Source organism: Xenopus laevis, chromosome 4S (assembly GCF_017654675.1).
Source record: "Xenopus laevis strain J_2021 chromosome 4S, Xenopus_laevis_v10.1, whole genome shotgun sequence".
NCBI classification, from domain to species: Eukaryota; Metazoa; Chordata; class Amphibia; order Anura; family Pipidae; genus Xenopus; species Xenopus laevis.
The window spans coordinates 70154986-70170935 of NC_054378.1; the positions used below are offsets into that span (position 1 = coordinate 70154986).

The following is a 15950-nucleotide window of genomic DNA, read 5'->3' on the forward strand; positions in this document are numbered from 1 at the left end:
TACCATGATCTTTCAGTGCCAGTGCTCAACCACTCATATTTATATCTTCTGTAACATTTCATAAATGTCTCTCATACAAGTAGAAACAATCACTGATTGTTTGCCATTCTCAGTCAAAGTTGAAAATAATTGCTGTTACATATTTTCCTCATTTATTGTGCCCATTATGATGCTGAGTGAAGTCATATTGCATGAAAAGAGTCTGGGCAAAACAATACTCTTAACTGATTGACTCTGTGCCATGTTACATGCAACATTTATTCACAAACGAAGGAAGGATTATTTAATTACTTGCCGTGCAAGGGAGAATCATTTCAAATTATTTAAAAGTTGGGCTATGGCCATATGCAAAAGGATTTATGGAGATACATATAATTTATTGAAATATAAAACAAGCAGCGATGACACAAGCTTAGTTGGTGTTTCGAAAATAAATGATTGTTCTAGAGTGCATTATGCTTTTTAATGCCACAGATATATGTACATTTTCTATGCATGCCTTGATAGAATGCAAGAAATTGTTTTTCCAGCATCTTTGGAAAATCATTTGCTGAATTTGATTATGCAAAACAGTAATATAAAATGCACAAACCTTATGACATGACATGAAGTAATTCTGGTGGTACTTAAAGCATAATGGTCTATAGATCCCGTTTACAGTCATGTGCTGGCTGCAGTCCTTGTCCTGTTCGTAATTGGCTGCAAAGAGATAAAAGGGACCTATAAAATATAACGGCAAGAAGCAGACTTCCACTGCATTATTTCCACTTTATGGATACTCTAAACAGTCACTTTTGGCTGCCACAAATTGATCTCCAGCCCCTGCTCCTTTTGCTAACACTATGCTGCATATATACTCAACATATTCCATTTAAAATTACTGAATGTCCTGATTTTTTTTTTTTTTAATATGGAACCTATGGCTGTATGGAATTTTAGGTTAAAAAAGTGTATCAAACTGAACCTTTTTAAAACACTTTATAAAACTATTAACAGGTTTCTTGTTTGACAGTATGTGATTGGTTCTGGTTTACAAAAAAAAGGTTTGTGACACACAGGGTTATTTATCAAAAGCCAACATTTTTCTTGCTATTTTCTGAATACCACTCTGACCAAATCCACACTGACTTTTCACGCCTATTTATCAATAAATCTTCACAAAAACGTTGTGTGTGTTAAAAGACTATAAAATCATGGAAAAATCCGTATTGTACAATTTTTTTGCATTTGTCGCCGGAAACCTGCCACTTTTTCAGATTTGATGCCCAAAGCCACAAAATCTTTGGATTATTGAATGAAACCCAGAGCAGATCAGGATATCTTCAAAATGTCAACAAGACATCTGCCATTAACTTCTATATGAACTCGGGAGGTCTGAGTTGGAGTCCTTTTTTTATTCAGACTTTTAGCACCATCAGGGTTCAATAAATCTCGAAAAATCAGAGCTTTTTTTTCTACAAAATAATTGTGTTTTTCCCCTTTACAAGTCCGACCAGAAAAAATCTGACTTTAATAAATAACCCACACAATGTTGATGCAAGATGATGCTAGGCTTCATTTATACTTTATTTAAAAAATGTTTATGAATTATTGACATAGCTAGACTGGAAGATGTTACATGTAGTGGCGGGGCATGAAATCACCTGGGCCACCAAAGTTGCACCCCTGGTTGCTCTGGGGAATATATTGGCACCTATAGTTTTGGGACTGTTGGTATTATTGTATTCTCCTGGTGACAGTGCAAACTATTTTAATCATAATTCTCCTTTTATTATGGTGACAGACAATCTAAAATACAATTCTACCTCTGCCAGGTGATGTTATTTTCTTGCACACACATGTTGACATATTTTCTTGCATGCTCACAGCTTTAGTTACTCCCTAGCATAGATGGATCAAGTTACCAGCTAGTAATCCATAATCTTAACTGATTGATCTGTTTGTTCTAAAATGCCTGTATCAGATTCAGGCTTTATGTTGCAGATTGGTGAAGTGAATGACGCACAGGCACTTTGTTTAATTAACTTATTGTTGTCACGCATGTCTTTTTCACTCATCACCATATTCTATTAATTTGAAATTAATAAATACTAATGGGTTATTTTACAGATTTGCAGAACATCAATAGCGTTACTCACTTTTTACTGAGTGTCGTACTTTTTTTTTTTTATTAATGTTATTATTTTTAGGTCTTTTCAGATAACACTTTAAACTGGTAGGTAAACGAGTTTATTTTAAGTGGGCTGCAGATCTGTAGCAAGCATTTATTCATGGCTGACTTTTGATGATCTGCAATTTCATTTTATTAAATAGCATTGTCTCACAACCATCACACTAGAAGCCTGAGTATTCTTGGAGAAATAGACTGTATGGATGTATGTCCCTATACACCAGTATGCTTAAGTATTACAAATAAAGTACCGTAAGCAACAATAAACCTTCTAATATTCCCTTATAACTAGAGCTTTTATATACAGTTGAATGCAAAAGTTTGAGCACCCCTGGCCATATTACTCTTACACCTACCAATATAACTACCTCCATATATCTTCCTTTATAAGTTATTCATTCCATCTTCCCTTCATTATGTTCAACGCCTACACATCTCACTTTCATCAACAGTTTTTTCTGTAATCTACAAAATAGGTTGACAATAGGTAAACAAAGAAAAATAATTAAAGGCAGACTATTCCATTAAGGAAAAACATATAAAAAGTATGTAAACATACCTCCCAACTGTCCCGTTTTTATAGGGACAGTCCCTCTTTTGACCGCTCAATCCACAGTCCCTCATTTGTACTGGAAAGTCCTGTTTTTCTCTGCAGTGAACAGCCAGAAAAAGAAACAAAGTTTCTAACTTAATTGGCTTTTGGCATAGAGCCCAAAACAGCCATAGCAGGAGATAAGATACTTTTGTAACAATTTTGAGAGAAGGAAATAAGTAATTGTAAGATAAGATAACAGGTCCCTTGGGAGAAGTTAGACTCACATCTTAAAGGGCAATGCACCTTCATTAGCAAAACTGTAATAACTGGAAAAAAAACAGAAATATGTTCAAACTTTCAGAACCTGACACATTTTGTACAATGAATATGAGGGGGTGTGGCCACAAACATGGGCATTGCCAAAAAATTTCGCCATGCTATGCGCAGCAACTTTTTTGTCCCTCTTTTTATATCCAAAATGTTGGGAATTATATGTAAAACACGTTTTTTCCATAAGCATGTTTGTAGTATACTAACATTTTTCAACAAAGGCGGTGTAGTACAAGTTTACACAATCAATAACAAGATGGCAAAAAGTCAAAATATGCAATTGTTATCATTTCAACATAGTATACTCCTGGAGACATTACATATAGTTTTGTATACTTTAATGATAGGTATTTCTTCTTATATAATTTTTTGTTTTCAAAATGCAGTGACATGACAGGACTGTTCAGAATAAAGTCTGTGTAATAATTTAAGAATAAAACTATGAGAAGTGAAATCCCTTTGAAGTAAGCAAGGGAATTTCATTAACATCATTGTTCCTGTGAGGCTGCCAGAAATAAAATATGTGAGTCACGAGCATAAAATACTGCTAGACCATGTAATCTGTTTGTGCAGTCTTAGAGACCTCTTGCCTCTCCCAGGGACCTTTACTGTAGCTTCCCAGCAAAATGAGTCTCAAAACACGTTCTCCCTGACATCCATGGCCTGTATTAGATTAAAGAGAAATTTGAATCTTTCAGAGGGTAATATGTTGTCATGAAGATATGGCTGCAGCAACTCTGAAAAATGCCCTGTTCCTTGGATGTAACCATGTTCACTCTTGATATAGTAAGGATTAATACTGGGGTGTAAATAAAAAAAAAAAAGAAGGGCGCACTCCCTAGTGTAATATGTTCAACTGGGCACTGATGCTCCTTTGCTTGATGCGTGAACTCAGCGCTCCTGTCTTGTAAATCCAATTTTATTTATTTGATAACATTTCTGATCCTATTACAATAGTGAACACACCTTTCTTTTCGACTTTGTTTAGTCTGACCTTAGAAGTGTGCTGGACCTCTTGTGAAACCCGAGACTAGACTGTGACATCTTTTCACATAGGACATTTTGCTATTAGAATCTGAACTTTCATCAACACTAATTTAATTCCCATTTATGCCAAGAAACTGTTTGTTTACACATGATTGTTTCTGTGGTTTGGGATTAACATGGGAGTGCACCCATTGATATTCACATTAATACTGGGGTGTTTTGTGTCTCATTCATTTTTATAGTAAAACATTTTTAAATAATGCAGCATTATAGAATATCAGTGACCCATTATGTTGTAGGATAGCATTGTGTATTTGCCATATCAATAGATTTTTCTGCTGACTCAGTTGTTCCATATGTCAATTTTTAGAGGGTAATATCTAGTTTACACGGTGTAACAAAATATAATTTGTTCTTAATTTTATTCTTGTAAACACTGGAACACGGCTACAATGTAATCCAGGTTAGAATAGCACCAAATAACATTTAGGAACATTCTCAGGACTGTAAACAGAAATAGTTTCAAGAGGTTACAAAATGAACTCTTCATCTTTCCTGTAACACTAAATTGTAAAGGCCAATATTTGCCCTAAGTGGTGCTCACTGTAATTTGATATCATAACTGTGTTCCTTTCAATTGTACTTATTAGAAAAGGCACATTTTTCTTCATGCCTAATCCACCCATGTCAGACCAAATTATACCTAACCATTGCCATGGATCCCCAAAACCATGTGTTTTTTTCTTTACAGTCATCATAAAAAAAATGGACAGAATCATGAAACACCCTTTCCAAAGAAGCTCTCTGGAAGCCATTATACTGATGTATTGCAGCATCTCATTATTTTCCAATTCCAGGTTGTCACTCAAAGAGTTCTCTGAGCTGAGCTTGTATTGACTTCATTAGAGCTGCCAAAGATGTAGGCCCTTTACAAGATGCATTACTAGTAACTTCTAGAGAGATGTGAAGTGTTTTGTCTTCATTGTATGTAACAGTTGTCACTTTTTGTTAATTGATGTATGTTCAGATGACATAAAGGTAGCTAGCTGAAATTAACTAAGGTTATTATTTCTTGGGAAGAGCCTAGAAGGACAATTTTATGTTGAGGAAAAAACGTGTAACCAATTTCTGAGGTCATTTTAGTTTATCTTTAGTTTTCTTTTCTTTTATTTTTCAAAGGAAGAAATGTATGTATGTAGTATGAGTATTTTATGTAATGCAGAGCCTATGACTAAGTGTCTTTGGTAGAAACGAAACGCGTCAGGCCGTGGTTCTTAATTATGGAAAATAAAATGTAAGCTTTTTTAATCCTTTTACAATCTGACTCCGGCTTTATTATTTCGTGGGTCCAGGCTTGTGCCAGCCTCTTTTCAAGTTTCCTGGTATCTGCTCCCCTTGCTGAAGGTCTGGGGCGTGTGCACCTGGGCCCACCGCATACAGCGGTAAGCTCATTCAACGCATTTAAACTTAGCACATACTGGTTATATATTTGTATAATACACAAAAGCCATGAATATCCTGTAAATTATATCCTTATAAACGGTGAGTTCTGATGTCATCAGTTATAAATGGTGAGTTCTGATGTCATTTCTGTCACATGACTCACTGAAACTTGTGTATTATAATAAATAAAGTACCCCCACTTGCAAAATATGAGGATATTAGAAGTTACCTCGGAGTTCCATGACCTGTATAAAAACACTCGGCCTTCGGCCTCGTGTTTTTATATGGTCATGAAACTCCTCGGTAACTTATAATATCCTTATATTTTACAAGAGGGGATACTTTATTCACTATATATTTTATGTAATGCTTAAGTAAAAGAAGCCAGAATCTAAATGACTGTTCAAAAATCGTCTAACTATTTATTGGAAATATCGTTAAAACCCAGGATTTTTATCTGAGTCCTGTCCTTATTATATGCCAGTTGCTGCAGTCAAATTGGATCAATATCAAAATCAAAGAAGGTTGACTTTAAATTAGGTGTGCTGTACAGATTCAGCAACAGATTTTGCAAAAACTCTATGCATAATACAGTGCAATGAAATAGCAATCATACGACTCTGCTACCAATTATTTTACAAATCAGTAATTGTAAGCAGTTGTTCAGTTTAGTAGTTAATTGGTTATTCGGGTAGCTAGAACCTTGGCGTAATATTTTAATAATTGCTGGGTATGCTTAACAATAAGTTTGCCTCCCCAGCTGCATGTATTCACTTACAGACAAGGGGGCATAAAGGGCTGATGTAAAAGTTTGTACCTTACAATGGGCTGGTACACCAATTTTTTGATACGTGATCTATTATTCAGAAAGCCATTATATCCCAGTTTAAGCTTTTTAGATAATTGATGCCATATCTGTACTGAAGCAGTATGCAAATATCTGGGGCCATGGGTCTGAAGTTTTTCAGGTATACATTTCTTATATGCTTTAAGATAATGTGTTTGTTGTTGTGATTTGTTACATAGATCCCAAGAATGGTGTCCTTTGGCTATTGCTGATCTACAAATCCTCTGACATGTGGAAGCATGATTGGGAAATAGAAATTTAGGTTAGCAATGCATGGACTAATTTAAGCTTCTGACTCTGCCCCTCCAGACTGATTTTGCAGCTTATTGGTGCATGTACAGAGCCTTCTTTAGGGCCTGTCTGATTGATATCTGGCCAAAGGTAGGTTTGAAAAGCCTTTCAAGCCAGGACCAGATTGGCATGTTGGTGTGGTCTGTTTCAAACAGGTCCCAGTAGGCACACAGTATGATTCAAGGGCCAACTATCAGAGCAGTACAATTTTGGCCTTGCATGTGAGAGGGCAAATTTAGTATTTTTGAGTATAGATGAGATCTCCTAGAATTGTGTCGAAACGCATTGAAGTCTATGGGTAACAAATTGCTCTTCACTACTAAACACTGCTGTGACTCTTTGAATAACATTTATACTATTGCAATGTTATACTGCCTCAGATATGTAAATGCTTATGTAAATTGAATTCTGTGTGATCTGCTTTACAGATAACCTAATCAAAGGCATCTTGGCTGCTACAAAAGAATATCGACTCACGCCAGCATTAGACAGGTATGAAGTACATGTGATACCCTTTCATAATAGCAATTCAAGATATATGATATGCATAAATGTTATATTTCTGTGAAAGTGTACCCTGTGGTTGAAGGTCCCCACCCTCCCCTGCCCAGTGATCTCTCTCAAAATCAAAGGTGGCTTATTTAGTATAATCACTGCACTGTACTACTAAAGAGAACTACTACTTAACAGATGGAAGATGCATTTCAAACACGTTAGCAGATAAACCATACCAAATTTACCATGGGTTACGATAGGGCAGCAATTTTAGTACGGTACTAGTTGCTTCTTAATAAAGTATATGGATTTTTTGAGGGATTGCATTATTATATTCATGTCCAACACTAGTTGTATATAACATCACTAGTGCTATTCTCAAAACTGGTATTGATGCCAGTAATTGCCTATGATGAAAAAGCTGAACAAAAGTAAAGTTAACAGAACGTTTGTTTCAAAACAGCTTACATCACGGTGCTTTTAATGGTTTCATATTCAAAGGATTAGAAATACTAGGGAATAGTATAGCTACATGCTGACTATTCCAAATATCAACTCTCGCTCAAATAAAACACAGGTTTTCTACAGATATGGCTGTTTTCTTCAACTCTGACATGTATTGCAGCTTTACTTCTCTAGCAGATGTAGCATCTTTTTGATATGGTTTGTAATAATAAACCCATTTTCTCTTGTAATGACAGTGCTCTGTAAAACAAGACAAAGATATAAATAGTTTCTCAGGCATCTGCCATCTCATTGATTTTCTGTTTGTTTAGCAATGTTGCATATTCCGTTTTTATATACAGTCATCTGAAAAAGTTTGGGAACCCTGGAGTTTTGTTTATCATTGACTGAGCTTTCAGAGTATCATCTTCCTTTTAATATATAACATGCCTCATGGAAACAGTAGTGTTTCAGCAGTGACATAAAGTTTATTGGATTAACAGAAAATATGCAGTATGCATCATAACAAAATCAGAAATGTGCATAATCGTGGGCACCCCAACAGAGATATTCCATCAATACTTAGTTGAGCCTCCTTTTGCAAATATAACAGCCTCTAGACGCCTCCTATAGCCTGATGAGTGTCTGGATTCCGGATGGCAGTATTTTTGACCATTTGTTCATACAAAATCTCTCCAGTTCAGTAAAATTTGATGGCTGCCGAGCATGGACAGCCTGCTTCAAATCATTCCATATTCATGATATTCAAGTCGGGGACTGTGACGGCCATTCCAGAATAGTTTACGTCTCCCTCTGCATAAATGCTTTTTTTCAATTTCAAAGTGTGTTTAGGATCATTGTCTTGTTGGAATATCCAACCCCTGTGTAACTTCAACTTTGTGCCTGATGCTTGAACATTATCCTGAAGAATTTGTTGATATTGGCTTAAATTCACCCGACCCTGGACTTTTACAAGGACCCCAGTCCCTGAACTAGCCAAACAGCCCCACAGCATGATGGAACCTCCACCAAATTTGACAGTAGGTTGCAGGTGTTTTTCTTGGAATGTGGTGGTCTTCTTCTGCCATGCAAATTGCTTTTTGTTATGACCAAATAATTTTTGTCTCATCAGTCCAAAGCACTTTGTTCCAAAATGACTGTGGCTTGTCTAAATGAGCTTTTGCATACAACAAGCGACTCTTGTTTGTAGCGTGAGTGCAGAAAGGGCTTCTTTCTCATCACCCTGCCATACAGATGTTCTTTGTGCAAATTGCGCTGAATTCTAGAATGATGTACAGATACATCATCTGCAGCAAAATGTTCTTGAAGGTCTTTGGAGATGATCTTTGGGTTGTCTGTAACCATTCTTATAATCCTCCGCATGTGCTGCTCCTGTATTTTTCTTGGCCTGCTTGGCCAGGTTTTTACAGCAACTGTGCCTGTGGCCTTCCATTTCCTGATTACATTCATTACAGTTGAAACTGACCATTTAAACCTCTGAGATAGCTTTTTGTAGCCTTCCCCTAAAGAATGATACTGAACAATCTTTGTTTTCAGATCTTTTGAGAGTTGCTTTGAGGATTCCATGCTGTCACTCTTCAGAGGAGAGTCAAACAGAAGCACAACTTGCAATTGGCCACCTTAAATACCTTTTCTCATGATTGGACACACCTGCCTATGAAGTTCAAGAAGCTAATCCAACCCATTTGGTGTTGCCAGTAATCAGTATTGAGCAGTTACATGCATTCAAATTAGCAAAATTACAAGGGTACCCAAATTTCTGCACAGCCAGTTTTTCACATTTGATTTAATTTCATACAACTGAATACTGCTTCACTAAACATCTTTGTTCAGAAAGCACCCCAGTATTCAGATTTTCCTGGGAAATGAAAGATGTACCACTGTTATCTTTTTTTGTTGAAAGTGGAGTAAATTATTATGCAGGCTGAGAGGGGGGTTCCCAAACTTTTTCATATGACTGTATGACCATAGTATGCTCCTATACCAGTTCATATAATATCGTTATGTTTATATAAACCTGAGGAAGGTGCATATGCTTAGATTTTAGTGCATTAGTGACCATACAGGTATGGGACCTGTTATCCAGAATGCTTGGGACCTGGGGTTTTCTGATAATGGAGCTTCCCATTATTTGGATCTTCATACCGTAGGTCTAAGAAAATCATGTAAACATGAAATATACCGATAAGGATTAATTATATCTTAGTTTGGATCAAGTACAAGCTACTGTTTCATTATTACAGAGAAAAAGGAAATAATTTTAAAAAAAAGTGGATTATTTGGATTAAATGGAGTTTATGGGAGACAGCCTTTATTGTAATTCGGAGCTTACTGAATAACAGGTTTCTGGATATCAGATACCATACCTGTACTTCTTGCCTAGTACATTCATCCATGTAGTCTATGTAACACTTGCAGTGTGGGGATGCGGTACCAAGGCTTCAGGCATCATAAGTCAAAACATTGTAGCTCATACTGAAATTGTATTTCCTGGTTTCACAGAAGCTGGTTTTGTTTTTTATACATTGATTTAATATGACATTTAATTTTTATACCTGTTTAATTGTTTACTCTTGGACAAGCAATCTGTGCTCGTTAAACTGAAAATATTGTTAGATACTGGTTGGTATAGTATGGACTTTTCAATCTGTGTATTTTATTGCAGCCTGAGTGAAAAAGTATTGTTTTGTACGGCGCTTAATACATAATGTACCTTTATTTCAGCTTAAACTGTCGACGATGTATCATAGTGGGCAACGGAGGCGTTCTTGCTAACAAAACGCTAGGATCTAAAATTGATGAATATGAAGTTGTTGTCAGGTATGTGACATTTTCAATACCTAGTAGTGAACACTACATTCAGATTGAGAGGCATACCACTAGCAGACAGGGATTGCATGCATGAACATTTTTAGGAAAACTGTCACTCAGTCCAAGAATAAAAATAACTTTCTGAGAGAATATTTCCCTTTCTTTGCAATTGGACTTTTTTATTTTTTTTTAAAGTAATAGCATCTGCATTTAATTAGAGCACACATCATAACAGACATTTCTGGCAATATTGCAGGTTGAATTCTGCTCCAGTTAAAGGTTTTGAGAAGGATGTAGGCAGCAAAACAACTCTAAGAATCACATATCCGGAAGGAGCAATCCAGAAACTTGAACAGTATGAAAAAGACTCCATTTTTGTTTTGGCGGGTTTCAAGTGGCAGGATTTCAAATGGCTCAAATATATTGTTTACAAGGAGAAAGTGGTAAGTAGTGAATTGAATATAAACAATCTGTGGAATTGCCTGTTAATATGTACAAAAGCATTTTGTATCTATATATATATATATATATATATATATATATATATATATAGATAGATAGATAGATAGATATATATACAGTAGAGATAGATAGATATATATAGATAGATATAGATATATATATATAGATAGATATAGATATATAGATAGATAGATAGCACAGTAAGATAATGTAGCATTTAATTTTAACAAATTGCATGTTACTGCTAAGCATTTACTGTTTAATGAAAATGTTGTTGAATTCTCTTCTAAAAATGAAGAACCAAGACATGGGGAACTCGTTCATTTTGCTTTACTTGTTCTTTGTTAAACAGCAATTGTATTAAAGGCACCCAGAAAGGCCAAAGCAGTTATCATCATAAAATTGATTCTGTGTACTGGTTGGTGTTTAATTTCCATAGTCTCTATCTTATTCTAGTTCCTAGTACATTCCATACATTTTATTTTTTTGAAAAATAATATATATCTTAGTTTCCTTAAAAATAGTGTGTTTAAACCCAACTGAAAACCCCTTGCACCCTCCAATTTTGTAACTTGATTGCATTGCCACCTCAGTAAATGTCATTTGTGTCATTATAACAAATGGTACACAGTGGCCTGTAAGACTTCTGCCTGGGATTTTATATATTTTTTGGCAAAGACTGTAGATAACTCGCATATCTAGAGATGGGAGAACAATTTATTATGAATTTGCTTTCATGCTACTTAATCCTATAAATTAAGATGAGGGCAAGCTTGTGACCTCTGCTTTTTTTGGAGAGATTGATAGACGTGGGAACATTTGGTTTTATTTTAAAAAAAAAAAAAAAGCATTTTGAACAGCCACGTTGTTTTGTTTTTTTTTGTCGTTTTGTGTGCTTTTTAGCATGAATTTTGCAATCCTCCAGCAGTTAAAACAATTAAACATTTTCAATTGCATAATTTTGTGATTTGGCTATTTCTTTAGAAAAATGCTCTGGTGCTTGAAATTTGTGGGCCCTTTTTTTCTGCTTAACATGACCTAAAATGTGATCAGTTTTTCATCCAAGTCCTAAAACCAGCTACATATATGTGTGTGGCAAACATGTAAATCTGTACTTTTCAGTAACTGCCCCTCTTTGGCAGCAGTAACTCTAACTAACCATTTCTGGTAACTGTTGATCAGTTCTGAACATTGGCTTGGAGGAATTTTAGTCCATTCCTTTTTGCATCTTTAACTTAGGGACATTGGTGGGCTTCCTTGCATGAACTGCTCACTTCAGGTCCTTCCACAACATCTCTATTGGATTAAGGTGAGGACATTGATGCAGAAGTCGTGTTTAGTGCCATTGTCTTGTTGCATGACCCTCGATTTCTTGAGTTTCAATTCACAAAAGGGTATTCTGTTTTAGAATTCATAGTTCTACCAATGATTTCAAACAGTCCTGATCCAGAAGAAACAAAACCGGCCCAAACCATGCTTCGGCTACAACCATGTTACATAGATGGGATAAGGTTTTTTTTGCTGGAATGAAGTGTTTGGCTTTTACCAGACATAACACTTGTATTTAAACCAAAACCTTCTACTTTGGTATTAAGCATCCACAAAATTTACTTCTGACTTGTGATCCATGTGGTTTTCAGCAAACTGTTGGTATGCAGAAGTGTTCTTTTTTTCAGATAGTAATGGCTTTCACTTTGCTGATGGTGGACTCAGGAACACTGACATTTGCCACAGCAAGAGAGCCTTAGCCTTAGTTCCTTAGATGTTAGCCAGGGGTTGTTTGAGTATTACACACCTTGCTCTCAGTGTGAAATTTGTTGGTCAACCACTCCAGGGGAGTGCCTGGGGAAGTGGGGAAGTTTTCCTCAAAAATCTCCTTTGTTTGAGCCATGACACTTTTCCACAAACCTGTATTAAGATCAGACTTGGATAGTGATGAGCCACATTTCAGTTTTTTAAATAAGGCAGGGCCTCCCACACTTACACCAATTATCATGTCATATATCCCAAATATGTAACTTAATTTCCTTAAAGGAAAACTATACCACTCAAACAATGTAGATCACATGAGCCAATTAACAGACAGAGTTCTGACTTTTGCTTCCACACTTCTTCCTGTTACAGTTAGAGTTGTAGTATTTCTGGTCAGGTGATCTCTGAGGCAGCACAGATAGAGTCACAAAATGGTGGTTCAAGGCAAGAGATGTAAAAGGTCAATATTAAATATATATTCCAGTTTGGTAAGATTCTTTAATATACCACTTAATTTGATATAAACTATTTGTTGCTTAAGTATTCATTTTGGGGGTATAGTTTTCCTTTAGTTGACTTATTTGTTTAATTGAGTTCTCATTATATCATGTTTTAGGTCATATTTATGCAGAATTATTAACAAGAGTTCACAAGCTTTCTTTGTAAGAAAAATATAGACTTATTGAATTTAAATATGCTTGATTTTAAACATTTTAATAGACACTTGTAGCATTCAAGGGTATATTTCCCTTTAAGACTAAACTAATTTCAAATAAACAATGAAAACTACTACTGTTGCACAGGGTAGATTTTTATTTAATGTATCCAAAGGTTATATTTGTTGAAAACCAGAGCTATCCCTGACTGAACTGGCTATATAAACCTCAGAACTGATTTCATGTGGCGAAAACCGCAATGGCACACCAGGGGATTGATCGCCAGCGATAAATCTCTGCTTCTGCGGGACAACTTATCTCCTGTAAAAGATTTTCCAATGGCAATAATGTGAATCACTGGTGGTAAAACCAATGTGTCATCCAAAATCACTTCCTCTTCAGGCAACTTCTAGCAATTTTGGGGAACTGAAGCGACACATGGGTTTTACCACCAGTGTACCACTAGTTTAACGTATTACGCTTATGAGATGCAACTGAAGGCTTGCTGGGCTTGTACTCCTATTCCCACTGTATGCCATACATGAACAGTGTACTGTCCGTACAGATATTCACTCTTATTTAATAACATGTTAACATCCATCCAGCTGACTGCTCCTGAATGAAAGATCTTTCTCTTTCTTAATAACAGAACCTTCTTTAGGTACGGAGCAAAACATTTATTTTTACTCTGGAGTGTAATATATTTTAAAAAATGTTGATATACGGAATTCAACAAGTCGCTGTTTTAATAAGAAAGAATTGCATGTTTGTACAGTCAAACTGACTCATTCTTAACTCATTTCCTTTGAAAATGTAAAAATGTAATCTGCAAAGACAAATTTTGTGTGTAGCTTTAAGTGATGCTTGATTTGTAATGAAACTATTGCATCTGGTCTTTATCCATCTATATATGCTTTTACTACCTGACACTTTGATTTATTTTCAATTAATTCAAGCAGACAGTCCTTGTAGCCAAATATTATGGCTTTGAAAGAGAACAGAAGCTCTGGAGTTGGGGAGGGGGCACAACTGACTGGTGGTGTCCATTGCTTTTTAGTATAATGCCTCTAAATTAATGAACTTTGGTTAATTATTTAAAATAGCTTCTGAGTGCATTCATAATTCACAGGCCAAGTACTTCCCTGTCCTTAATAACATTCTAATTGTAACTTAAAGGTATAGTTGAAACTGGAAAAACACCAAATGACTAAGCAATACAGTGCCCTTTTCTTCATGTTAGGTATTTTTCTGTCCAAAATAAATGTAGGGGGGCATTTATTGGTTTTCAGTGAACAGGGGCAGAGCCTGACATGGTGGGATGAAGATGCACAGTGACAGAGCTCCCAGACTTGAATAATAAAAAAATAGAGTAATAGAGATACCAGTTAGGCCCATGTGGAACCTTGCCATTTACAGTGTTATACAGTCAAAAATCAAATCAAAGCAGAAAGATAAATGTAAAACTCTGCAATTTACCTGTATTGAACCACTAGACTGATCAATGGCCCGATAAAATTAGATCAAGTTTATAAGGCATTTGATCCAAATTTACCTAATCCCAGAGTATATCTTGTAAGAAACAAGATTATTATCTTCCAAAAAAACTCTGCTGGAAATATTATGAGAAAATATTTTACAGATAGGGTAAGCATTGAAAGCATATTGCTTGACAAATTTTGTCATCATGCCACAAGCCAGCTGAAGTCTAGCAGGAGGTTCTGGGCCTGCTATTACACAATATTTTCCTGCTATCAAAAAAACATCAACTACTGGAATTTCCCACAGAGAAATTAAATTTTCTCCCTAGTTTTGAAACTAGGATACTTCAGTGCCAAAACATTTTAGAGTTGGCTTACCAAGTATCCTTATAAGAGTTGCTATTATAAAGATCAGTAACTGTAAGGGCGTTATTTATCAAAATCCGAAAAGTTCCCACAATTTTGAAAACCTATATCGACCAAATCCGCATTGACTCCCCCCCCCATTTATCAATACCTTTTTCCAAAAATTTCTTGTGCTGAAAAAAATCAATAAAATCGTGAAAAATTTGAATCGTACAAGTTTCCAGATTTGTCTCCAAAAACGGCAACTTTTTCGGATTTGACTCCTGAAATCGTTAAAACCTTTGGATTATTGCATGAAACCCAGCGCAGATCAGGATATCATCAGCACATCCGCCATTGACTTCTACATGAAATTTGGCAGGTCTGAGTTGGAGTACTTATGTATTCAGACTTTTTTTTCATTCGAAAAAATGGTTTTCCGACCAGAAAAAAACGGACTTTGATAAATAACCCCCTAAATGTTTACAAAATGAATTTCATAAATATTTCTTACAGTTAAAGTTTACAATCATATTGTTTTATTATAATCCTAGTTTGTTAAATTGTTGACCCTTATGTGTTATTAATTATAGTAAAGCACTCTGTAACTTCCTAGTATTGTATTAATAAATGATGATGTATTTGTGAGTTCCTGAACCTAATATTTTTTTCCTTGGTGCAACCAACACGCATGCCATGAGTCAATAGTTTACTTATGTGGAGCGCTCACCTCTCCAAATCCCACTTTTGTTGTGTCAGGTGCTGTACTAATAGACCTACTATTGTCGCCGGGTCAAATCAATATCCAGAGAAATTGTTTCGAGCCTACCAGGCCCTTTATCAAGCCCTCTAGGGGGCTGGTAGGCTCAAAACGTTGCCTTTT

The 15950-nt window shown here is 35.7% G+C and overlaps 1 protein-coding gene across 7 annotated transcripts in view; it reads left to right on the forward strand.

Annotated features, from left to right (window-relative positions):
* LOC108715547 (CMP-N-acetylneuraminate-beta-1,4-galactoside alpha-2,3-sialyltransferase) overlaps positions 1-15950 on the forward strand; it is a 139420-nt gene that overhangs the window by 96266 nt on the left and 27204 nt on the right. For all 7 annotated transcript variants that reach the window (XM_018260813.2, XM_041561436.1, XM_018260809.2 and 4 more), the window contains 3 exons: positions 7032-7095; positions 10288-10383; positions 10631-10817. In XM_018260813.2, the coding sequence (XP_018116302.1) occupies positions 7032-7095; positions 10288-10383; positions 10631-10817 (347 nt within the window). The remainder of the gene's footprint in view (positions 1-7031; positions 7096-10287; positions 10384-10630; positions 10818-15950) is intronic.